The 23,788-nt window shown below is 31.3% G+C and overlaps 13 protein-coding genes across 13 annotated transcripts; 3 read left to right on the top strand and 10 right to left on the bottom strand.

Annotated features, from left to right (window-relative positions):
• Positions 1-19: 19 nt before the first annotated feature.
• Positions 20-3,385, bottom strand: FG386_002600 (Kar1/Rat1 like exonuclease; the record flags this gene model as incomplete). The annotated part of the gene is made up of 1 exon (XM_067342049.1): positions 20-3,385. One exon carries the CDS (start codon positions 3,383-3,385, stop codon positions 20-22), a length of 3,366 nt encoding a protein of 1,121 aa, XP_067197654.1.
• Positions 3,386-4,282: 897 nt separating this feature from the next.
• FG386_002599 (uncharacterized protein) lies at positions 4,283-5,270 on the top strand (the record flags this gene model as incomplete). Its single annotated transcript, XM_067342048.1, has 4 exons — positions 4,283-4,547; positions 4,608-4,675; positions 4,728-5,115; positions 5,179-5,270. 4 exons carry the CDS (start codon positions 4,283-4,285, stop codon positions 5,268-5,270), a joined length of 813 nt encoding a protein of 270 aa, XP_067197653.1.
• Positions 5,271-6,532: 1,262 nt separating this feature from the next.
• FG386_002598 (uncharacterized protein) lies at positions 6,533-7,552 on the bottom strand (the record flags this gene model as incomplete). The annotated part of the gene is made up of 1 exon (XM_067342047.1): positions 6,533-7,552. One exon carries the CDS (start codon positions 7,550-7,552, stop codon positions 6,533-6,535), a length of 1,020 nt encoding a protein of 339 aa, XP_067197652.1.
• A 1,420-nt stretch (positions 7,553-8,972) lies between these two features.
• On the bottom strand, positions 8,973-10,280 carry FG386_002597 (uncharacterized protein; the record flags this gene model as incomplete). The annotated part of the gene is made up of 1 exon (XM_067342046.1): positions 8,973-10,280. The coding sequence occupies one exon, from the start codon at positions 10,278-10,280 to the stop codon at positions 8,973-8,975; it is 1,308 nt and encodes a 435-aa protein (XP_067197651.1).
• Positions 10,281-10,705: 425 nt separating this feature from the next.
• On the bottom strand, positions 10,706-11,977 carry FG386_002772 (BRG1/brm-associated factor 53A; the record flags this gene model as incomplete). The annotated part of the gene is made up of 1 exon (XM_067342221.1): positions 10,706-11,977. One exon carries the CDS (start codon positions 11,975-11,977, stop codon positions 10,706-10,708), a length of 1,272 nt encoding a protein of 423 aa, XP_067197826.1.
• A 320-nt stretch (positions 11,978-12,297) lies between these two features.
• Positions 12,298-12,717, bottom strand: FG386_002771 (uncharacterized protein; the record flags this gene model as incomplete). The annotated part of the gene is made up of 1 exon (XM_067342220.1): positions 12,298-12,717. One exon carries the CDS (start codon positions 12,715-12,717, stop codon positions 12,298-12,300), a length of 420 nt encoding a protein of 139 aa, XP_067197825.1.
• Positions 12,718-13,041: 324 nt separating this feature from the next.
• On the bottom strand, positions 13,042-14,634 carry FG386_002770 (protein kinase; the record flags this gene model as incomplete). Its single annotated transcript, XM_067342219.1, has 1 exon — positions 13,042-14,634. One exon carries the CDS (start codon positions 14,632-14,634, stop codon positions 13,042-13,044), a length of 1,593 nt encoding a protein of 530 aa, XP_067197824.1.
• A 1,111-nt stretch (positions 14,635-15,745) lies between these two features.
• Positions 15,746-16,159, top strand: FG386_002769 (histone H2A; the record flags this gene model as incomplete). Its single annotated transcript, XM_067342218.1, has 1 exon — positions 15,746-16,159. One exon carries the CDS (start codon positions 15,746-15,748, stop codon positions 16,157-16,159), a length of 414 nt encoding a protein of 137 aa, XP_067197823.1.
• A 453-nt stretch (positions 16,160-16,612) lies between these two features.
• Positions 16,613-17,935, bottom strand: FG386_002768 (uncharacterized protein; the record flags this gene model as incomplete). Its single annotated transcript, XM_067342217.1, has 1 exon — positions 16,613-17,935. One exon carries the CDS (start codon positions 17,933-17,935, stop codon positions 16,613-16,615), a length of 1,323 nt encoding a protein of 440 aa, XP_067197822.1.
• Positions 17,936-18,865: 930 nt separating this feature from the next.
• On the top strand, positions 18,866-19,651 carry FG386_002767 (proliferating cell nuclear antigen; the record flags this gene model as incomplete). The annotated part of the gene is made up of 1 exon (XM_067342216.1): positions 18,866-19,651. One exon carries the CDS (start codon positions 18,866-18,868, stop codon positions 19,649-19,651), a length of 786 nt encoding a protein of 261 aa, XP_067197821.1.
• A 264-nt stretch (positions 19,652-19,915) lies between these two features.
• On the bottom strand, positions 19,916-20,227 carry FG386_002766 (uncharacterized protein; the record flags this gene model as incomplete). The annotated part of the gene is made up of 1 exon (XM_067342215.1): positions 19,916-20,227. One exon carries the CDS (start codon positions 20,225-20,227, stop codon positions 19,916-19,918), a length of 312 nt encoding a protein of 103 aa, XP_067197820.1.
• An 80-nt stretch (positions 20,228-20,307) lies between these two features.
• FG386_002765 (uncharacterized protein) lies at positions 20,308-20,799 on the bottom strand (the record flags this gene model as incomplete). Its single annotated transcript, XM_067342214.1, has 1 exon — positions 20,308-20,799. The coding sequence occupies one exon, from the start codon at positions 20,797-20,799 to the stop codon at positions 20,308-20,310; it is 492 nt and encodes a 163-aa protein (XP_067197819.1).
• An 839-nt stretch (positions 20,800-21,638) lies between these two features.
• FG386_002764 (uncharacterized protein) lies at positions 21,639-23,195 on the bottom strand (the record flags this gene model as incomplete). The annotated part of the gene is made up of 1 exon (XM_067342213.1): positions 21,639-23,195. One exon carries the CDS (start codon positions 23,193-23,195, stop codon positions 21,639-21,641), a length of 1,557 nt encoding a protein of 518 aa, XP_067197818.1.
• Between the last annotated feature and the right edge of the window lie 593 nt (positions 23,196-23,788).

Here is a 23,788-nt window from a genome sequence, read left to right as displayed (position 1 = left end):
ATTCGAATCCGTCCTTTAGTTATAATGGTTTTTCCATGTGACTACCAAAGTTTTTACCATGATTTTGTACTCTGAAACCGGAGTTAATATTTTGTTGATAACTGTTGTGACCTTGTTGATCTTGATTGTAAGAATTATAACCGTTTTGGTGTCTTGGAGGCATCAATGTTAGGGTATTGCCATTACCCGTGTATTCAACACCTCTGAATTGTGTATTCCAATTATTATATGGAACTCGCGCGTTATTGTTAGGAGGTATTCCACCAAAACCGGTAGAATTGTAATACTGAGCACTATAGTTTGTATGATGATAAAATTGTCTTTTATCGCTGAAATTACTGTGGTGATGATTAATGTTGTTACCTCTGTGATGATGTGGGTCATGGATAGTGTTTCTGTGACCATGTTTATATGGTTTTCCATGATTCCGATTGTACTTGTTATCGTCATGTTTGTGTTTGACATTACCACTTTTGTGTGAAGCACTGCTGTTACTGTTTCCAAAATTACATTTCCTGTGTGAATAAATCATCTGATCCCAGTAACTAAATAATTTGAACAATATCTTCTGTGTGTAATTAGCCTTAAACCCTTTGAATTTTCTTTCTTGATTAATTAATTCAGTTTCAGGAAGAGAACCCGCTTGCATGCATGGTTTTGCATTTGGTAACAATTTAGAACCGTAACCAACTTTGTACAATTTAAATATGTCGTTATCAACATCCTCAAATTTTTTATTCCCATAGTTTATAATGTGTTTGTTGAGTTTTTCAGTATTAAAATAACTTACAACAAACATTGGTGATTCAATACTTGTATTAAACGAACTAGCGAGTATACTTCTCCACTGTATACAATCATTTTCAAGCATATTCTTAATGATCTCTCCACTGTCATTCACATTATCACAAGACTCATACACAGGTTTTAACACGTAATTATTACCTTGAATGCTGTTGTTTTCAATATTATTATATTTATTTATTGTACCAAATATTTGCATATCGTCGATCTGAATAAATGAATTGTTTTCACTTTCACTGAATCTCTCGATTAATCCCTTTAAGGGGGAGTATTTGAACGAATAAATAATATCTCTTCCGAGTTTGTTTCTAAATTTAGACAGTAAATTCATTCTTTCCTCTAGTGGTCTAACGGTATTAAGTAAGATATTTTGATCTATAAATGGAAGTAAAGCAACCCATTTCCATCTTTGCTTATTGCCGTTTGGATCCTGTTTAAATTTAGTTGGATAGTATTTATTGATGTTATTGCTACTGTCAATCATGAGTCTGTAAAATTCATCAGGTAAACATGCTCTACCGGATTTTGGTGGCAAAACAGACATTAATTGTTCAAACTGAGTAAAGGGTTTTCCAATATCGAATTCTTGCAGTAAAGATTCTTTAACTTTTGTAATATTGTTGGGATTTGAAATGGCCTCGGTAATATCCAACACATAAGGAGCATAATGAAATGGAAAGAACCAATCCCAACTAGGAACACCGTGATAATAATATCTCAATACCCATGATAGACCCCTCAAATAACTAAAACAAATATTGTCTGTAAATTCGTTTAGTCTATCATGAACTGCCATTTCCTGATTAGAGCTGGTTTCCTCATCCAAATATAAGTTTAGTTGAAACTTGCTGTTATAATAATTCAACCTGTATTTTAATATGCTTGTCGGGTCGTCGCTATTAACTACAACATTAATATTGTCTGAATCATATACATTCATTAATACATTCTCTTCGTTAACGTCTTCAACCTCAGAAATGTATTTGATCAATTTGTTAATGTGGTCATTAAAGTAAGAATCAATTGATTCAGAACACCTTCTTTTTTTGTTTGAGATTTCTTCGTTGCTATTATTACTTGGACTATTTATGTTAGAAATAGTCTGTAAGTTATCATTATTCGAATTCAAATTAGAGTTCATATCATAATCACCACTTAATTTGTTGTCCTCATCATTATTTCTGTTAATTAACAATTCACACTCCTCTATAGAAACAGTTGGCCTTTTCTCAGCTTCGCTCTTTTTACCTACCACACTGCTATTGTTTCCATTGACAGTGTTTTTATTGTTATTTATTGCAGAATTTGTGCCTTTTTTATTGTAATTAAATTTTGTTTCTTGAGTAATTATTTCGAGTTCTAAATCTTTAAGGTAATTGAAAAAGGTAACAATTGAAGAATAGTTTATGTTTCCTTCATATGTCAAATAGTCCCCAATGTAAGGAACAACCTTTATGTATATTCCTATTAGTTGGTCCAATGTCCCCTTAAATATACTAAATACTGGTAAATTAGGCAAGAAATCGTTACCTACAAAAAAGCATAGGAAGACAAAGTCATCTACACACCTTTCAAAGTCATAGACTAATTTTTGCCTACCACCAAATGAAATCCTCTCTTTAATTTCCTTAAAATCGAAAAATAAATATTCTCTTAATAGAGATAAATCTACGATTTCTATATCACTCCACCAAGAATGAAGTCTGAGTTTTTTTCCTAAATTAGGCCCGATTTGATATTTATTTATATCTAAACCAATTGACTTCATTTCTTCAACCCATTTATTATATATTATTGAAATATTAGAAGGTGAATCAACCTTAAAATCTCTTATTGCCTCCCTGATGATATAAAAATTAACTTCATGAGTAGAAAGTCCAAGCATAATCAAATCTGCATCTGCACCATATAATACGTGTTTTGTATTCGGATCATAGTCCTTACTTGTTCTTTGGCTTCTAATGAACTCCAATATTTTATGCTCACCTTCGCCAGGCACATTTGAGTCGGAAAAAATAACAGTTAATGACTTCCAAGATTCATCATTTTCATATTTGTGTCTTATATACGAATGCAAACACATTGTAAGCCTCTCCATAAATGGAGTACCCGGTGTAATTACATTGCTATCCCACTTTTCTATATATTCGGGGCACTTGTAACCTAAATTTTTAAATTCTTCTTGCGCTATATCATATGCCCTCTTATTATATTCAATATCCAATGCCGTCTTGTAACGTCTACTTCTTTGTTGATTCATCTTAGCTCTTGGTGCCACACCGTCTATAGCCAAATACACGAGTCTTCTAGGTCTAACCATTGAATACAATCTATCTATATAGTCGCAGACTCTAGTGAACATTTCAGCCTCACTTCTTGGTTTATTTCCTGTACCTGGATTGCAACATGGATGTATTATTCCGTTCATATCTAAATATAAGCAATCAAACTCGCCATTTATATTTGGATCTAGCAAATCTAAGTCTTTTATGCATGTTGATTCGTCTACACAATCCTTTAGTTCCCTCACAATACACGGATATCTACTACATAACCAACGATAAAATGTAGGTACTCCCATTCTGATTGTAATTATTCAATTCCGTATTTTGTTACTTTTTGAAACAAATAATATAATAATAAATAGGACGCAAATATGATAAATCGAATAATCGTTAGTTTATGAATTCCACAAGAAAAAATAAAAACATGCTTTCTCTACTAGTTAAAAAAATATTGGAGTTTGTTGAGTCAAAACATTTGAAAATTATTATAAATTTAAAATTCAAAGTATGATTCTTTATTATCTTAATTTTATTTATCAAAAGTAAAGCCAATAAGTGGAAAAAAATAACATATAAATTAAACTACCCAAATAAACCAATCTTCCTTAGTTCCGCAGTATTTTAATGATTGCTTTTTATTTCCTCCTATTGAAGTATGTTTTCCCAATACAGTCGTCTATTATTTAAACCAGAAATTTTGGCGGACCTATCTAAATGTATTATTTAACCATTACAATTAAAATAGAATTTTACTGAAAACCCGCCAAAAGCGACCCCTTAAAATTTACATCAAATAAACATTAAAAAGCTCTAATAAGTGGACTCTATAAAACAGGAACAAGTAAGCGAATCTATATATATAATCATATACTTGCAATACAAGTTTAATTTTATATTTATATCTACAAATTTAAAAAAATACTTCAAAGTTTTTTTAGCAGATAGTATTAACTGACATATAGAGCGATTGACCACTTAGATACTCCCTGTGTGACGTTATAATATAAATAAAACGATATAAGTTGAAAATTAGGTTACTTGTATTAAAATTTCTGCGGTCGTATTTTACTAACTGTCTTTGGCGTTTGTTTAAAGAAGTAGGTACTGAGACAATATCGCAAATTGTGTTTTAAAATAACGAATACATGTTTTTGCAACTCATGTGAAATTAGTGAATTATTTTATGGTAAAAGATGTCGTTTATAGAAAAAATACTGATAGAGAAGAAAAAACTGAGGAGTAGCTTATTTAAAGTAACCTGTTCAATATTTGACAAAATATCACATAAATTATTTGGGAATAGGAAACTAACCAGTTACAACATTAATAATACGACAAAAATTGATGAAAGCAACTTGATAACATTGCATATTTTAAGACACTCTGAAAGCTTAGTCAATGTTCATTTGAGAGAAAAAAAAATAAATTTACACAAAGCACTTTTAAACCATGATCCAGGTAAGTTTATTTAATACGAATATCAAATACTGTTAATGCACAGTTCCACAAAAACTTTAGGTTTTGTTGACTCCAATTTGTCCGAAGAAGGAACTAATGAAGCCATTAAATTTGGCGAGAACGGAGGTGTAAGTTTATATTTTATCATTAATCTAAATATATTTTTTTTAATTAAAACAGCCGATGTACAAGGGTAAACCACTTATTGAGAGATCTTCATTAATGTTGTGCTCAAATTTAATTAGAGCTATGGAAACTTTAAAGCATATATCAAAAAGAGCACCGAAAGATTGTGAATATTACGTTTTGGATGAGCTTAGAGAAAAGGCACTTTTCTTATCAGACACACCAATATACGACAAAAATGAAATTAAGGAAAAATATCCACAATTTGATGTTTCTTCTCTACCTGAAGACAAAGTCAAAGTTAACATACCTGAAAGTAATGAAGAATTGGAAACTAGAATTAACAATTTAAAAAAATTCTTAATAAATTATAATTTTGGAAACAAAAATAACGAAGTTATTATTGTTTCTCATTTATTTTTTATAAAATCACTGCTTAAAAGTAAGTTTATATATATTAATTATTCATCAAACTTACAAATTCATTTATCTACCATTCATTCAGAGTCATTGTTTTGGGAATTGCCAAATCTTGGTCTTTGTACAGTAAAACTCGATAGAAAAACGGGTGATATATTAGAATTTGAATCTAAATAAGTATCTAATAGCAATGTACTTTAAATGTTTTGTTTATAGTTTAATCCTACATTTCACTCGTCTGTTTTTACGCTTGTTTAATAATATATCTGTTAATTTCACTGCTACAAAAGTATTTGCTCTTTTGGTATAAAAAAATAATTGTTAAGATAATGTTCGAGATTTTGGTTTCTTTCTTTTTACAAATATATTTGAGGTCCATTGTGGGTTGTTCTGCTATTCTCCTTGTAAATTCAAGTTTCACTTTGAAACAGAAATGAGATTATTTGATAGTGTATTATAATTTTTTTTACCAAATTTATTCATTCATTATCTCATTTGTCACTCTGAATATTGTTATTTGCAGTACTAATTGTAGCTTTTTTTGATTTTCTATTATTTGTGATGCTTATTATTAACTTAGTTACCTTTAACAACAATACTGTACCTATTATTATTCCAAATATAACGGCAACGCATTTCAATCCGAGCTTTATACACTCTCCAACTTCGGAGGTTTGTGAGTTAAATACCTATCAGGTTAATTTATCTGATAAACTTACCATTTGCTATTATGCACCAAAAATTTAATCCACATGATAGACACTTATTCCCTGAAAACATTGATTCAAACCTTTTATTTGTAACTGAAGTCTCATTTACAATTATTTGTGATATTACGGAATCTGAACCTGAGAGGGATATCTTTAATTTAAATAAAGTTAAATAAAAAAGGGAATGTAGTGTTACTGTTGATAATTAGTCTACATATACATTTAACTTACCGTAGATGAACTTGTGCTAAATGTAAATATGTTTTGATCTAACTGCACCGAAAATGAATTATATAACACAACCTATAATTGTTAATTTGTTATCATTATATTTAAGGTTAAATTTGAGTTTTATTTCCTGAGAACATACCACACACTTATAATCTGACCCCTTTAATACAGATACATTCATTATAAATGTAAATATTCCAACAGAACCACCTTTTATTTTTCGTGATTGTGCCATTACAGGATCAACCTAAACGTTATTCATTAATTTAAAAGTTATTTCAGTTAACGGGTTCATTTAATATTAATCAATGATATACTTATTTGTTTATTGTTTGTTTGTAACGTGAAATTACCAAATTACAAACAGTAATTTACTTACCTCGCTCGTTTGAAGTCCAGACTTAGTGCAATAAGGTATTTGAACAATGTATCCAGAGTCGATATCACCTTTTGTTGTTTTTAAAAGACTTAAATGAAGAATTTTAGCTTACATAACAATCATTCAAACTTACCACTATTCTTTACGTATACCTTTAGAGGACATCCATAATTACTCATTGCAGTACAGGCTTCTAGTGGGGGTGGTTCAATGTACGTTATTATACCAGGAGAAGATGTAGCTGCCCATGAAACTGAAGACGCTTCCACCGAAAACATTATTTCAGTATCAAATACAGAGTCGAAAGTGTAACCTAGATAGAATCTCCTTGACTTTATGTTTCCTTCGTTTTCCAATTCTTCTTCACTTAACTCGTTTTCGTATTTGTCAAACGAATCCAATATCAGTTGTGGTGAACCTGCATTCTGTGAATTAACTGAATACTCTGATATTTTGCCTAGCGAGTGGTCTTCGATAACCTTCTTGTAAAAGCTGGAAACCTGCGACCTTTGACACGTTCCCGGTGGATGATAACAAAATCTATCATTTATTGAACTCCAGGTATGAACACTTGTACCTATTTTATCACACGCAACTCCTGTTAAATCAACATTTTCTGGTGGTATTATTAGTGTAGGCTTTAAACAGTCATTTATTTCTTCTTCTGTTTGGTTTTTACTCTTTCCGCAACCATTTCTTAGGGGTGGTATGCTTAGACTCGCAGGCATTCCCTTAGGTGAATAAGTTGGTTGTAACATCAAATAACCGTTTAAATCCTTTGCATTTGCACTTCCAAATGGTGGTCCTGAACTTATAACCTGAACAGATGCCCCAAAATTTGGATCGTAAAATGAGGGCGAAGACGAGTTTAGTGTATGCACAGAGAGTTGAATCCCAGAATGTTTATGCCTTAAACTTGAACAATCTATATTTGTACTTGTATTGTTTTTTCTACACTCATTCTCATTAATATCCAACTCATTGCTTGCTATTTTTTCAACAGAATATTCCGTTGGACTGAACCACGATAGTTCAACTGTAAGTGAATATTGCCAATTCCATCCTCCTATTCTAAAGGCCGTCCACCAAGGTGGTATCCAAACAGGGCATGATTTTGACAAATACACATTCCACCACATTCTTTGCTCTATTTTTCAAATGGCAACAACATCATTCTAAAAGTCACTTCGTCAGATTAAAAAAATGTTAACTTACGAATCCACGAACAGTGAAGTGTTGCTCTTGAAAATGGGGCATCCTTATTCAACTGATGATCAAATTGAATTATTTAAGAGTAAACTAAAGACCTTTTAATTGCAAAAGTTAACTCACCGTTGCATATAATTCCGGACACCAACAACAAGATCCTTGTGATCCCGGTGGTACTGGTGACTCCTGAGTCCAATTTTTTTGGCCTGGTGGCACTTTATTGTTGTTAAAAATATGAATTAATCTCTTTGAGCTCTAAGTTACTACAAAAACTTACAGTTTTGAATCCCATATAAATATTCATCTCTCACTTTTTGACAACTTCTTAATTCATGGTCGCAAAATCTATAAGGATCTCCTTCAACTTGAGAAAATGAAAATAACTTTATATCCTCCTGGAAATCGTGATATAGAGTTGATACATATGTCAGGTCGTATGAAATTAGTATTGGAGACTTTTTTATTGTTATTTTAAATCCATTAGATCCCGGATCCACTTCTTTTGCATTTCTACCATTTACCATTGTCGAATCGAAATTAAGTGATACATCCTGTAAAATTTAGTTAATTTAATAATTTTTAACTATTGCATTAAAACTGTGCATGTGTATTTTACAGACTTACCTGGTTATTTTGAATAACCAAATGGCCATTCAGCATTTTTTTGCACTGTCCATTTGTACACATTTCTTGCTCTGATACTATTAATTGTGAAAGTATAACTATTTTACTCTCTTTAAACAGTGACAACAGGACACTAAAAAAAAGAACCCAGAAAAAGAATTGTTTAAATATTAACTTAATCATACTCATACTCAATAATATCTATTTGTATGTATTTCTCTTTTATCATTTCCAATGAGTAAATCTATTTAACGTGTATTTTTTAAATAAGAAAAAACTACATTAAGTCATTATTTCATGTATACATTGAATTTATTAAGCAAATAATTCTACCACACCTATTTCAATTTCAGCTTTTTTTTGTTCTATTGTGTGGCCAAAAAATACTTTCACTTGTACTGAATTTAAGCTTAGTGAATAAGAGTAAATGAAATAACTCTTAGCTATTGTGATATTATTCAACTCTAATATAAAAGCAAAAAGCAATTCACATTCATTCATAATTTATACTCCCTCCCCCTATGGACAAGATTCAAATTTGCAGTTATTTACACATTTAAACACAGGTATTCAAATGCATGCAAGCGGGGAAGCAGCACAATATATTGGTTAACACTAAATAATGTAAAATTATTGACTAAATAAACAAAGGAACAAAAAAGGGAAATTATGCAAAGAGATACTTAAATTTAATTTTAGTTTTTTAAACAGAGCGGTTTATTAGTATCAATTAGTAACTACGATAAAACCCTTGTCATTGAATTTCACAAGTGTGGAGTTTCTATTGATAATAGAATATTCAGCAGATATTCTGTGGGAATTTTCTGCATCATTTGAGTCTTCTGCGTATTTAGAAACTCCCGCTCTCTTGTTTACTTTATTGCTTTCACAAAATGTTTGACCACACAGAAACAGTTTGCCGTTTGGCGATATGATTGCCGAAGACCTACTACCACATGTGATAAAAGGCTTGTTAAGATCCAAATTATTGAATTTTTTCATGGTGATTGGTGGATAAATATAGTTTTTGTCATCTATTCCAATCCCACACTGACCATAAGTATTGTCGCCCATACAAAGTATTGTATTGTTAGAAGTTAGAATAAGAGAATGTTTGTCGCCACAAGATACACTTTCAATGTAAACCTTGTCATTTAAACTCCCATCATAATCATTATTGGAACCGTTACAGTTAAGACCCAATTCGTTATTGTTTGTGTCACACAAATCATTATTTTGAACGTTAATATTCTCTGATTCATGATTATTGATTAATTTATTACAAATTCCCCAAGAGCTCGTATTCAATTTATAAAAATTAGGGTATTCCGCATTATACAACATTATGCCTTGGTAGTTAAATTCATTATATGTATTATCACCCCACACAAATAGTTGAAGACAATTATCTAAAACAAGACCAAAATTAGCACCTATTGATATTTTCTTTGGATATGTATCTGACAATTTACATAAAAGATTTATTTTTGGATTATGAAAATTTAATATGTATATTTCGCCATTATCTAGTCCTATACACGTTTTTTCCTTTTGCGAAGCAATTTCTGTTATTTTCGTATTGCTGTCTTTAAATGGTAAAGCTTCAAGTCTTGGTCTGTAAACAGGTGGGGTTCTTGCATCATATAAGCCCCATCTGTAAAGATCTCCGTCTTTAGTAAGTGCCAATGAGTAATACGTTCCTGACGTTATTTTATCTACCATACTCAACTCTCTTATTCTTCTTGGTTCATTCAACTTTCTTATAGATTCTCCATGTCCCAACTGCCCAAATAACCCCGTACCATATGAGTAAACCTCTTTATCTGATGTTAAAAACAAAACATGATTTAAACCCAATGCAAGTTGAATCACATTTCTATTACTTAATGTGTGTATTATTTCAATATCATTGTTTCCTTTGAATATTGATATTGCCGTTCCCCTACTTTCTGGACGATTTGTATCCAAAAGATAATCTGATGTTGTTATTAAGAATTCATTTTTAGCGTTTTGTTGCTGAACATTTGAATGCATGGGAAAGGAATACAAATAATACTACCAACCCCTAATTTACAATTACCCCCCGCTCCCGCTGATTTGTGTTTTCACTTATTCTCTTGTTTAATTAAAATGAACTGGTAAAACAAAAGAGTAGTTGGACATAATACAACATAGAGATACAATAACATTGCCAAAACTGTTAAAATTAATATCAGTAGTGTCAATATAAATGAATGAATAATCTGCCTAACAACACACACAAATAACCTAGTGACATCCTTCATTTACATACTCTTAAACAGGACTACATTTTAATTTATGACCCTGTCTTAAATCTTATCTTTTCTTAATTAATATCACAAATATCAATATTTGGCTCTTCAAGACTGATTTTCCGTTTTTGCAATTGTATCATACCGTTGATCACTGTTCTGTATTGCTCACATATTGTAATCAATTCAATTCGCACATTTTCTTTCAACTAAATGAATTCCATGTTCAAGATATTCCTCCTTGCTGAACCACATCTGTTGGAAGGATCCAAGAGAAGAAAGTATACTCCCACCGATCCAACTCGAAAATTTTTTTTCTACTGTTGAATTGGGTGAAATTATTTTGAGTTTTGGACCACCTCCTGAAAGTTTGTCATCTTCAGCCAATGTCTTTGAGATACGATCAACCAATCCGGGAATAAGAGAAGTTCCTCCTATTATTATAACAGCACTTACCAAATCTCTTCTTATATCAATATCGCAATTAACTATAGTATCTGATATAGCTGGACATATTCCCGGAAAACCACCATTATTAGTTATAGGAAACTCCGGATCGTTTAATTCCATTTCCGGATTAATTAGGCATTCAGGAACTTTTATTCCTATTGGTTCTGAGTCTATTGTAGTTCCATCTGGAAGTTCATATGTTGATGTTGCTAAGGCGGATGAAGTCTTAGCAGCTTCTTCATGTTCGGCACATCTACATATTGACTCCTTAATGTTCCTTAAAACTTCATTCTTACCATACTCAATATACGAATAATGAACATTTTCTATGTTTAATTTTTCATAATTGATTGTCCTGTCCTTGCCTATTATTTTTTTTATTGAAAAGTTGGGTATAATATTTATTTTCCTATCTTTACTAAGATGTCTTGCTATTTGGTCATCTAAATAATCACCACCAACAGGATACTCGCATATTGGTTTTTGTAATGTATATCCATCCAAAACAGGTACTATTGACGTTTTAGATGCACCCATATCTACGACTAATCCAGATGACCTTCCTACAGAAAATGCACTCAATACTGCCTTTTTTGCAGTGTACAATGCCGGAACATTGAATTTTTCAAACATTATCTCAACCTCCTTCTCTCTAAATTGCTTTTTATGTTTAGAAGGTTCAGTTAATAATACAGGATACTCCTCTAAATTGGTCAATAGACCACCCTTTCCAGATGTAAACGATACTATAGTCTCAAAAACATCATCGTTCAAGATAGATTCACCATCAACAATACTTATACATGGTTTTACCTCTACGCCTTCTAAATAACTTAAATAATTTAATGGAAATCTTTTTTCTTTATTCTCTTTAACTCCTGCTGCTGATGGCCAGACCTGTCTTGGACAGTCCTCCCCACTATAGCCCATTTTTGTGGAATAACTTCCGATGTCTATTACAACTGCTCCCACATCATCCCCTCCTATGAATGTATCTTTTCCACTCATTATAACTAATTATACTATTTACTACGTTACCGTTTAAAATAGTTCTGCTTTAAATTTTGAGTATTAAAGGCAGGAGCGTACCATTATATTTGGCGCCTTTGACTTAATTCCCATATCTTCATAAAGAATGAGATACACCACCTATATTTAAAAAGACTTATCTTTGTCCTCTTTTTATTAAAGTGACCAAGACAGACATTTTTTTGTAATTAGAACTGTATCTTTCACTTCTATTTGATATCCTGTAATTATTTTCTGCAGAAACTGCGTATAAATTAAATATTTTGTGAGCTCTTATAACACTAATTGTGTTTTTTTCTTTATTTTTCATGAAATAATTGTTTGTTGGACCATATTGACATACACATGTCCATTTCAGCAACTTCCCTTGCTTCATTAGTGTTGTCTTTGTTGTCATTCGAATCTTCCGTCTCAGTGTCTTTGGAATTAAGTTCCCTCTTCCTCCTAATTTTCTGTTTGGTTGAATTGATTCTGTTCAAGTGACGCTGGTATCTACCTTTTACTTTTTTATTTCCATCTTTTGATATAGATTTTGATTCTTGCGATATCTTGTTTACTTTAACAACATCTTTTTCACTTTTAGGTCCTATACTTTGTTTGCTTCTCGAAACATTGTTTTTTTCAACAGATATCTCAACAAGAGCAGAATAAATATAATTAGTTCTTAATTCACTAGTTGATGGAACTTCATCTCTGAAAAGTGGATGTAATTCTTCCATTTAAAGAAAATAAAGTACCACACAATTATGTAAATCGCCAAGTTTATAATCAACAAAGGTAAGTTTACATAAATGGTTGAATTTGTAAATATTAAATTGAATCTTTATTTCCTTACTTTTTCAATAAAAGTCACATACTCTTGCTCATATTCAAGATTTATAAAAATCATATCAACCATTATAATGTTCAAAACTTTGTCTATCGTACCCAGGCGCAAAAAAAAAAAAATAATAGATTGTTAGTTATCCAAATCAGAATAATTATTGTTAGACTAGTTATATGCTTCTATTAAATGGGTCAGTAAAATTTAAAAGCATGGCTGGTTACTCATTATTTGAATCCCTTTCAATTTTGATTTTCTGACGTCCTCTTCTCATTAACTCCCTTAATTGCTCCCTTTCTTTGTCATATTTTGACTTCAAATTCTTTTTGAAAGTTAGGTCTGTAAAACTTCTGGATGACAAGTTATTGCTACTTGATTTTGTCCTATGAAAATTTGAATTTCTTATCATATTTCTAGTGTTTGCATTTTTTTCTATATAATGTTCAAGATTATGTCTTATTATTCTTTCAGTCGTTACCTTTTTGCTGTTTAAAGAACTTAGCTGAACTGCAAAAAAGTCAATAGTTGTTTCTAATTGTACCAGTATTTCTTCTCTTGTGAGTTCCTTGCTTCCACTGTTATTCTCTCTTTTCAAATTCAGGTATTTAATGATTTCATTGCAGGTGTTATTACAATCAGAATTAGAAAGCAAATTTCCATCTTCAGACTTATTTTCATTGATACTACTGTTCCTCTTAATTGAATTTCTCGCTTTTTTTTCCTTATTTTTAAACCACTCTCCAAGATCTTGTTTAATTATAAATTTGTTTTTCTCGTTTTCAAAAAATATATCCTTTTTTAACCAAAACGGAAGTGAATTTAGTTCAAGTACTTTACTACTATCCTTAATATTAATATACTTTGTATTTATATTACAATAATCCATTATTTCCTTAAATTGATTCAAATTCCTGCTTGTACATGTTTCTAAAAATCTTTTCAAGTATTTTTTCATATAACTGTTATTTAATATCTTCTCGATGGTCAATCTTTTTTTTGGATCTGGGTTTAGTAATCCCTTTATTATTCCTATCAATTCATTGGAATATCTATCGTTCACTTTATTCACTTTTAAGTGATTTTCAATTTCATCAGTAAATACTTTACTATTTTTTATAGACAATATCATAAGTTCTTGAATCGTGTACTTTCTAAAAACTTTTTCTAACGAACACATTTCCATTAGTAAACATCCAATACTCCAATAATCACTGTACTTATCGCTTTTCATATTTTCGTATATTTCCGGTGCCAAGTAATAAAATGTACCTTTAATATTATGATCGTTTTCAACATTTCCAATGCAAGTTGCGTCTTTATTCGTTAATATACTTGAAATTCCAAAATCGGTTAATTTAATGAGTCCATTTGAAAACAATACAACATTATTGGATTTTATATCAGAATGAATTATATTGTTGTCATGTAAATATTTTACTCCAAATATTATTTGGATAAAAATGTACATGATCTCATCTTCCGTAAAGTATTTCTTTTTAATTAATTCACTATAATTTTTTCTAGTTGTTATTTCATCATCCAAGTTACCATATTCACCTAATTCCATTACTATGCATAGTAAATTCTCAGTTTTATAAAACTCTACCAATTTGATTACATTTGTATGATCTACTACTTCTAATATCATTATTTCTTGTATAGCTCTGTCCTTTTCTATTTGAGTCATACTACCTATATTCACAACCTTTGCCACCAACTTCTCATCTTTTTCAACATACTTTTTTGTTTCTATCAAGTAACACTTACCATATCCTCCCTGACCTATTTTATTTGAAATGTAATATTTATTCATTGTCCCTTTATTACTATAGCGAAAAATCAATAAATTTATTTTTCGTTTGGGTGACTCATACGTGAATTTACGTAAATTAATATATATCTATGCTTTAATTCTAATACATTTGTTTGTACGTTTCAAATAGCTATTTTTTATATTGTTCTGCATAATGTGTGGTATTCTTTTTTCATCTACTTTTTCATCGACTAGCTTAACCCCTGGTATTAAATATTTTTACTTTGATACTTTTCCTACACAATAATTTCATTTCCCTAACTAATAACAGTAAACAACCCATTCAAACTTGGTTAAAACCCACATGCTAATGAACAATTGTTTTCTTTCCAACATCTAATGTGTTTGCAATTCCTAGCCTGGACTAGTGTAAAAATAATCACTTAAACAAAGTGATCTAATCGTTATTTCTTCAAATCAAAAGTTTTTATTTCATTATCTATCAAATGTCAAAACAGGACAAAACAAACAAGTATCTGCTTTCTGTGTAACACTCTTCGATACCGCCCTGAACACCAACACTTCCCTCCATTAAATGTGCATGCAGACTCATCTTCAATGTTAAACGCTAGTAAAACAACAAAAACTGGGTCGTACCGGTGGTTATACAATGAAGCCCTATCTCGCATTCCCCTAGGTATTTTTTTATTTAAACAACAATCTATCTGAAAACCAAAGGAAAGACATTCGAAACTTTATATAGATCTAGTCAAATCTTAAAACAAATTCAAGAAGAAAGCAAAGTCAATGATACCAAAGAAAGTACCGTTTGGAGATGCGTATTGGTTTAGGTCCGCTTTAAGGCTTTCTGTGCCCAACACCCCACATCCACCCCACTTACAAACAAGTGTAGTCAATACATATTTGCCGCCTTACTTAGACAATACGTGCTGTGGAATATTAGATATGTGGAATTGTCATCTATGCCGCTGAATTAATTACTGAATTAGAAATACGGATATTTGTGGGGAGAAAAGTGTGGATAGTGAATAAAAAACAAAAAATTAGGGATAGGGAAGGAAACAGTTAAGTCAATTTTAAAGGTGTGATAATCGCAACTTTATTGCATTTAACATTTAAAAAGATATTGAATAATAAATAAGTGAAAACAATGTCAGGAAAAGTAGCAACATCTGGTGGAAGAAGCGGAGGAAAGAAAACCACTCGCAAGACCACATCAAACTCAGCTAAGGCAGGATTACAATTCCCAGTTGGTAGAGTTGCAAGATACTTAAAGAGGGGTAGATACGCAAAGAGAATTGGTGCTGCTGCCCCAGTTTACTTAGCTGCTGTCCTCGAGTATTTGTGCGCAGAACTCCTCGAGCTTGCAGGTAATGCTGCTAGAGATGCCAAAAAAACCCGTATTACACCAAGACAAATCCAGTTGGCTGTTAGAAATGACGAGGAACTCAGCAAATTCCTTGGAAATGTGACAATTGCAAGTGGTGGTGTTTTACCAAATATTCCATCAGTATTGTTACCAAAGAAATCCAAATCAAAACAAGGCAACTCACAAGAGTTCTAAATGTTCAATGTTTTTTTTGTTGCGTAAACAAACAATATATTTTTTTATCTCCACCTTTATTCTTGATGACACTCGTTTTCTCGTGATTGACATGTGCTTACTTAGCTGTTGTGCTTTGTAGCCTTCCTCATTCACTCATTCATTAAAGTGTGACGTTTGACATTTGTGATTAGTAGCCCTTCAGGCGGCACTAGCCGCCACCATTAGTATACTAATTTTACCGTTTTTTCGGCTTTGTTTCTGTTTTTCTGCTCTTAGTGTCCCTGTTTTCTTCCAGAGGGATTTTCTGTTGGGTTTTGATGTGGGGAATGTAAGTGGTTATTACTACATTTACACTAAGTTAAAAATATGCAAAGAACTTTGTTAAATAATTGAAAAACTATCTGATTCTGACAATAATAAGGCCTCAAATTAAGAAAGAAAGAGAAAACTAGAGCACAAAATCAAGTTATATTAACTGAGTAATACATTAATAGCATTCTTTTTAGATATTTTCGACCCTCTTTCGGCTTCAAATAGAGCTTTTGCGAGGCTACCGCACGTTTTATATTTATCTTCCAACTTATCGATAATTTGTTGATTTAAAATTCTATCTGGATCAGCATAGACCAACTTTCTCTTGCAAACACAAGAAGCTATCATTTGTATTACGAACTTGTATATAATATCTCCACCAAAAACTCCACCGCCCCAGTAACCACTTACAAAAGGAGAACGAACAGAACCTTCGGACTCACCATAAAAATCAACGCATAGTCCCGGAATTAGTTTATTTAATTCTCTGAGAGAGTAACTATTAGTAAATTGCTTGTATTTTTCTCCAGGGATTGCATCAAATGAGGTATATACTCTACCCAATGCTCCAAATTTTTCATCATTTGTGACAGTTACATGTCTATAATTGCTTGAGCCGTATCCTTTATATGATGAATATCTTAATAATCCCCTGAATGAGATGGAGTCCTCGTGATCCATATCCGTGTGGAAAATTCTTGCAATTAATGTCTCTGGGGAAACCGTCATCATAATCTCTTCTTGATGCATTACATTTCGTAGTACAGCACTTCCAACAACTTTATTTCCAAAAATTGCTTCAACGGCGTGATTTCCTGGATTGTAATTTTCCATGTAACCACGTACAAGCTCGGTTTTTTGAATATTGTAGTTTATACCGATAAAGAATTGCTCGTCCTTTTTGGGAGAGTAGTGCCTTTCAAAAATAACATGTTGATTTACAAAACCTTCATTATTAGATACACCTGAAGCAATACTATTAAAGTAGTCAATAAGTGCAATGGTTTGATGTTTAGATGCACTGCTTGAACTGAAAAATGATTGAAAACAAAGTCCTGGTGTTCTTGAATGAAATATTTTGCCTGGAAATAATCCCAAGAAGGCTCCAAACATAATCAAGGCTATGAATTTACGTTGAAACAACAATACCGAACTGGTTTTAGGTTGTATTATGTTTATTGGTAACTCATTTGCAGTCAAGTGTGTGTCAACTTCTGTCAGTAAATTAGACATTACTCTGAATGACTTATTAAAAAATGAAGATAATATATTTGATTTGTCCGATAGAAATGATGTAGGAATTGAATCTGATATCTTTCGTGTTGAATCTTTTATGTCATTATTGGTTGTTGCACTAGATATACCTTTTATAAATGTTTTAAATGTCTCAATCGAATTCACAGACGAATTATGTTGTTTTATGTAATTTTTTATTGGATCCCATATTGCTTTGTTCAAAAATATGTAATTAATTTTTGTCATTTTCTGTTTATTTTGGCCTGCTTTTACACCTACTTTTTCTTGTATTATGTGTCTTTATTGACGTAGTTAACTTTTTTAATCTCAATATTTATATTTGAATTATATTTTCTTTCAAGAATTTTGAAGCATTCCGTGAGTTATTATTTATCTCCGTTGATGCGTTTCATGCAATTTAAAGATTTAAAATATTTGAATTTGGCGGCAAACTGTCTATTTCAGGTAAATATAAGAATGCTAAATTTGAATACACGAAAAAACAGTGAAAAGTGATATAAGTTGAATTAAGAATAAATTGCTATATTTTTGTCGTACATATTGTCCTAAACTTAAAAACTAACAACTTGGTAATCCCGGAGTAATTTATTCGTTTTAATACTATGAAAGATGTTTGTGAGGGTAAAATGGAGTAATTGATTAAAATAAAATCGCAAATTCACTACTTTAGCTGTTCACACGTAAAGCTATATATATAATTATTTTTGTTCGCTTTGATATTCTAGCTTTTTTTGACTCTTTCGTTTTGCAATATAAAATGACATATATATTTCTATTCCCCACACGAGGCGGCAAGCGGTCGTGTGTGGGGTATCAATAACATACTTTCCGGTATAAGTAATTAAATAGCGAACAGCTATAAAAATAAGAATTATATAAGTTATAGTTACTACAAGTTTTGTGACGATACATAGTAAAATAATAGTGTGAATAAATAGGCATATGTTTAAATTTAAATTTAAGAACTTGGTTTAGTTAGAGGATAAGTAATTTTAGTAAAAATAAGTATTTTATACGGCAAAATAGACCAAACTGTGTATTAATAAAACAATTTACATTTGAATAAATTAATACTTTACATACTTCTATCCGAAAATAAGAAGTTTATTTGAGAATAGATAACGATTTAATTAGGAAGCAGTTAGAGGAAGAAAAATGTTCGAGGCAAGACTATCAAACGGAAGTGTTTTAAGAAAAGTGTTCGAGGCAATAACTAATTTGGTTAGTGACGTTAATTTGGAGTGTAATGAAAGTGGAATAACAATACAAGCAATGGATAACAGCCATGTATCTCTGGTTGGTTTATATTTAAAAGATACAGCATTTGAGAGATATAGATGTGATAAAAATAGAACACTTGGGCTAAACACTCAAAATGTTGTTAAATTATTAAAGTTGTGTTCTAACGACGATCAAGTATTGCTACGTCACGACGACGAGTCTGAAAGTTTGATATTCATTTTTGAGACTCCAAATGGAGACAGAGTATCAGAATTTGAATTAACACTTATTTCAATTGATCAGGACAGTTTGCAAATACCAGAAACTAACTTTTCATCGGTAGTTACAATGCCGTCTGCTGAATTTCAGAGACTTTGTAGAGATATGGCACAATTCTCAGACTCATTGTCCATTGATGTTTCAAACAAGAATGTCAGATTTTCAACAAAGGGTTCATTGGGTTCTGGAAGTATTATATTGAAACCGAAAGAAGGAGCCGATTCAGAGGCAGTAGCTCTTGAGGTTACAGAACCCTGCCAATTGGTTTTTTCACTTAGATATTTAAATAACTTTGCGAAAGCTACTCCTTTAAGCAATAGTGTCAAGTTAAGCATGAGCGAAAATCAACCTTTGGAATTGGAATACCCTCTGGAAGGTAGTGGTTCAGGTCATCTTAGATTCTATCTAGCGAGAAAAATTACAGAGGATGAACAGGAATAATCTCTTAAATTCAACTTGGTGTTCATTTTTTTGTATTTATAAAGTAACGATGAGAGAGAAAGAGAAGTTATTGAACAAAAACTTTAGTATATCTAATAGATGAGCTAATATAGTTGCACTAACGTTGAGAACTAAACTCCTGCCGTTTTACCAACCAAATGAATAGCTTTATATTGACTTTAAAGGAGGTAAGAGAAGGGATAATATTGCGTTGAAACAGGATCAGGGTGAATGATAAGTAAAATAAATGCATTTTTTGTTGTATCATTCATTATTATGATTTTCACCCTGAGATTCATCTTTATTCCTGACGGACAATTCTTCAAGATGTTTTTTAATGTCATCGAAACAATTTAATTCATTTTGTAGACACTGAGACAGTATAATAGTGGCATCTGTGACCAGATCTAAACTTTCTTTATATTGCTCTATACAAGTTTTTAATTTAGAATTCCTCGTTTCTTGAGTCTGAGTATCACTGCTTTCAGTGATGCCTTGTTCCTCGTTTTCAGTTTTTTCAACAAGTTCATAACTTTCTTTGATCCTATTCAAAGATTTAATTAGGTCTAAAGCCATCTTCTTGTCTTTTTTGTCTACATTGGACAGCTCCCTCTGAGTGTCTCGTTTTCCTGTAGGTAAAATCAGTTTTAAAAATTTTAAAGTATTGAGTAGTTGCTTTTTTCTTTTTGTATATTTAACGTACCTGAGTTGGAGTTAAACAATAATCTCAACCTCTCGCATATTTCTTGTGGAAATTTAGATGACTGTTGCCACAACCTAACAACTTGAAGATAATGTGATTTATTCTTCAAATCCATTCTTCCTATTATCGGGGCAGCAGTTAATAGAAACTGCTCATAACCTATCATAAAAAACTGTTTAGATTCATCATCAACTGTTATTGCTCGTGTAACCAGTTCATGAAAAACATAAAAAATTGCAAGTCTTTCCTCATCCCTTAAATTTTTGTCCACAAAAGCCTCTCCAAATAAGGAACACAGAGTCTCTCCCGAGCTTCTGTAAAAGGATAGCCAAGAGGCCATTTGAGAGATTGAATCATTTTGATGCGATAATTGTCTGAAGTTTCTAAGTATCCTATCAGTTGGCACCACAGGATAGTTCTCTTTGTTCCTTGAGTGTTCTTTCATTATTTACTATTTAAATATAAGTCAAGTTTTATTTACATTTATTTATACACAATATTGTATCTCTATCAGTGCTTTATATCTAATACTACCACATTTGTTTACATATAAATTCGCTTTATACTGCCTATATTACATCTATATATCTGTAAATACACCTATAAAAGTATATACAGATACAAACTCTCTGCTGCATACACCAAGTAAAAGCAACTTTGTATTTGTACAAATCTTGAAACTATTTATTTAATTCTTAAAACTATATTCAAACTTTGCGAAGTAAAATATTCAAAATAACAGGTTTCGTCTAGACAAAAAAGGTGAGTCATATAATAAGAACACGTAGCATTAACGCCAGTATTTCTTCGTCTATTCAGTATTTAATACTATAAAAAGCTGTTTTTTACTCTAATTCTATAATTAATTATTCTCCTGCCCTAACGCTTCAATACAAGCTCACTGAAAGACCCGCGCGCGCCTGGAATATGTTAATGTCCGTGACCATATTTAGATTGGAAAAAGAGTCGATATTCTGATTAAACGGGAAAAAAGCTCGAGGCCTAATAAAAGAAAATTTGAACGTGAAATATATAATTGGGAAATTAAAATAATAATACTCTATTCAAAAACTTGAATGTTGATTACTTACGTTGGACACCTTTAAAAGTTTAATATACAAGCAGATACCCCATTGTATAATATAGTTTTAGAGACAAAGTCATTTTTAGACAAGGACTAAAAATACGTACATAAAACTGAGAGTAAATTTATGTATAAGAGAAAGAAATTTAAAGTTGATTTGTTATCGCTTAATAGTTTTAATAATTAAATAAAAAATCTAATTAATATTGATTGTTTACAGAGTCGATAAAAGTCAATACTGAGTTTTTCAGTAACTTCAACGAAAAATTTTCGATAATAAAACTTCTTATTTGGTTTAAATCCCTCTTTTTATCACAACCATTTCCGACAAATTGAATATTGGAATCTTTTATTCCAAATACATCATCTTCGTTGCACATTGAGGTTAAAGATGGTACATTTATATTAAAAGAGTATTTATCGTCATCATTAAATGTGTAGTAACACTTCAATGAAACAGAGAAGTCAAAAAGAAACCTTCTTGTACCTCTAACCATAGCAATAGAAGCCTCCCCACTAATGCTTTCAATACTGTCCAATACTATAGTAATAAAATCATTACTTTTATCAAACTTATCCTTTAGTTGACTGTTTTTCATAAGAATGTCTTTAAGAAGTAATTTGGCATGTTCAGAGATATCTTTATCCTCAAATGTAGTTCCTTTTGAATTCCATGAACTAATTCCCGTTCTCGATTTGTCTGAATCAAGTGTGGAATTTACGTTATTCATAGAATTTAATGAAAGAGGGTTGTTGATATTATTATTATTATTATTATTTTCTATCAACTTTGGTGTGAATTGTCTGTTTATTTCCTTCTCCTGCTCACTCAGTTCTCTTTTAAAGTAACAATAACCCATTTTTTTGGTCTCTTGCAATATTTTAATGTCTTCGTCGTCCAAATCAACGTCATCCTCAAAGTTACCGCTGTTCTTTTTATTAGATATAATGGTGTTGCCTTTATAAGAAGATTTGTCAGTATTTTCAACACCTCCATTATTATTTCTACTTGCTTTTTTACTTTCTTTTTCAATTTCCTTCTTTTCCCATTCCTCAAATGGAATTATTTCTTCCTTCTTTGATTCGTCGTCTGAAGATATTTCAGAATTCTTAGATTTAACTTCAGATACATACCTTTTGTACTCCTCGTACCTTTTCTCTCTCTCCTCCTTTTTCCTTTTTTCAACGTCCTTTTGTTTATCTAAATAAAGGCCTCCACCGTGAAACATTTTACTGTAACCGCTTTTGTTTTTCTCATTGTCCTCAATTATTTTCTGTCTTACAACCCTCAATTGCTTTTGAGCGTCTACATTTTTCGGATCTAATTTCAACAAAGTTTGAAAGTCCTCCCTACTTTCTTCGTACATGCCAAAACTCATTCTAGCCAGTCCTCTACGATATAACGCCTTTATATTGTTTTCATCCCTTTTTAATATCTCCCCTGTTATATTTATGGCATTTGACCACTCTTCTTGCTTTAAATATATCATTGACAAGTTCAACTGCAAACTTTGCTTTAATTCGTAAAGCTGATCCTCCTCAATATCCTTTTCCTCCTCCTGTATTTTCTCTATTAACTTAATGCCCTTCTCATAGTTCTCCCGAGCATTCTCATACTCACCCATCTTGTAACATTCATTTCCTTTCTCTTTATGGATTTTCGAATTCTCAAACATGCTTTTGCAGCTTTCCATTTGTTCCTCTGAATCGCTATTTATTGTGGTCTCCTCCATTTTGTCATCTTCAATCGTGGTCATATTCCTTTAGTCTGGCCAAGTTACTTTTATTTCCTCAAACTTGCTGTTTTTTTTTGCTCCTGCTTGCTAAACTTTTGTTTTGCCTTAGTAAACTTATTCTTATCTATCCACCCTTATATTTTCTCATCATTATTGCCCTTTGGGTACCATTTTTGGCGCCTAATGCTATTTTTTATATACTAATATAGATAATTCATATTTGCAAAGAGAAAATCCCGCATTCTTAAAAATAAAAACTTTAAATTCTCTCATTTTAAAATACTGATATAAATACACTCACTTGTCCCTATCTCTGTTCGTCAAAATATTGTTGCAAAAATGACATTAATATACCTGCTTCTTAAATCTTTTATACATTTCCAAACCATTTAGATTAATTTGTCTCACAGTTTTGCCCGCTCTTACTTATATATCAAATATATGTACATATATTGTTTGGCGCCGATAAAAAATTTATAATTTTTGTTTAATCAGGAGTTAGCTGGTCAAGTATTGTTAAAATAGGTTTATGTGGCAAATGAAATAAAAAGGATACACAGGCACATATTACATACGCACTTAAAAGCATAAATAAATACATTCTTATTTACATA

This window comes from Cryptosporidium ryanae (genome assembly GCF_009792415.1).
Source record: "Cryptosporidium ryanae isolate 45019 chromosome Unknown contig_5, whole genome shotgun sequence".
Taxonomy (NCBI): domain Eukaryota; phylum Apicomplexa; class Conoidasida; order Eucoccidiorida; family Cryptosporidiidae; genus Cryptosporidium; species Cryptosporidium ryanae.
The sequence above is the reverse complement of the archived record's forward strand: the minus strand, read 5'-3'. Positions and strand labels throughout refer to the sequence as shown.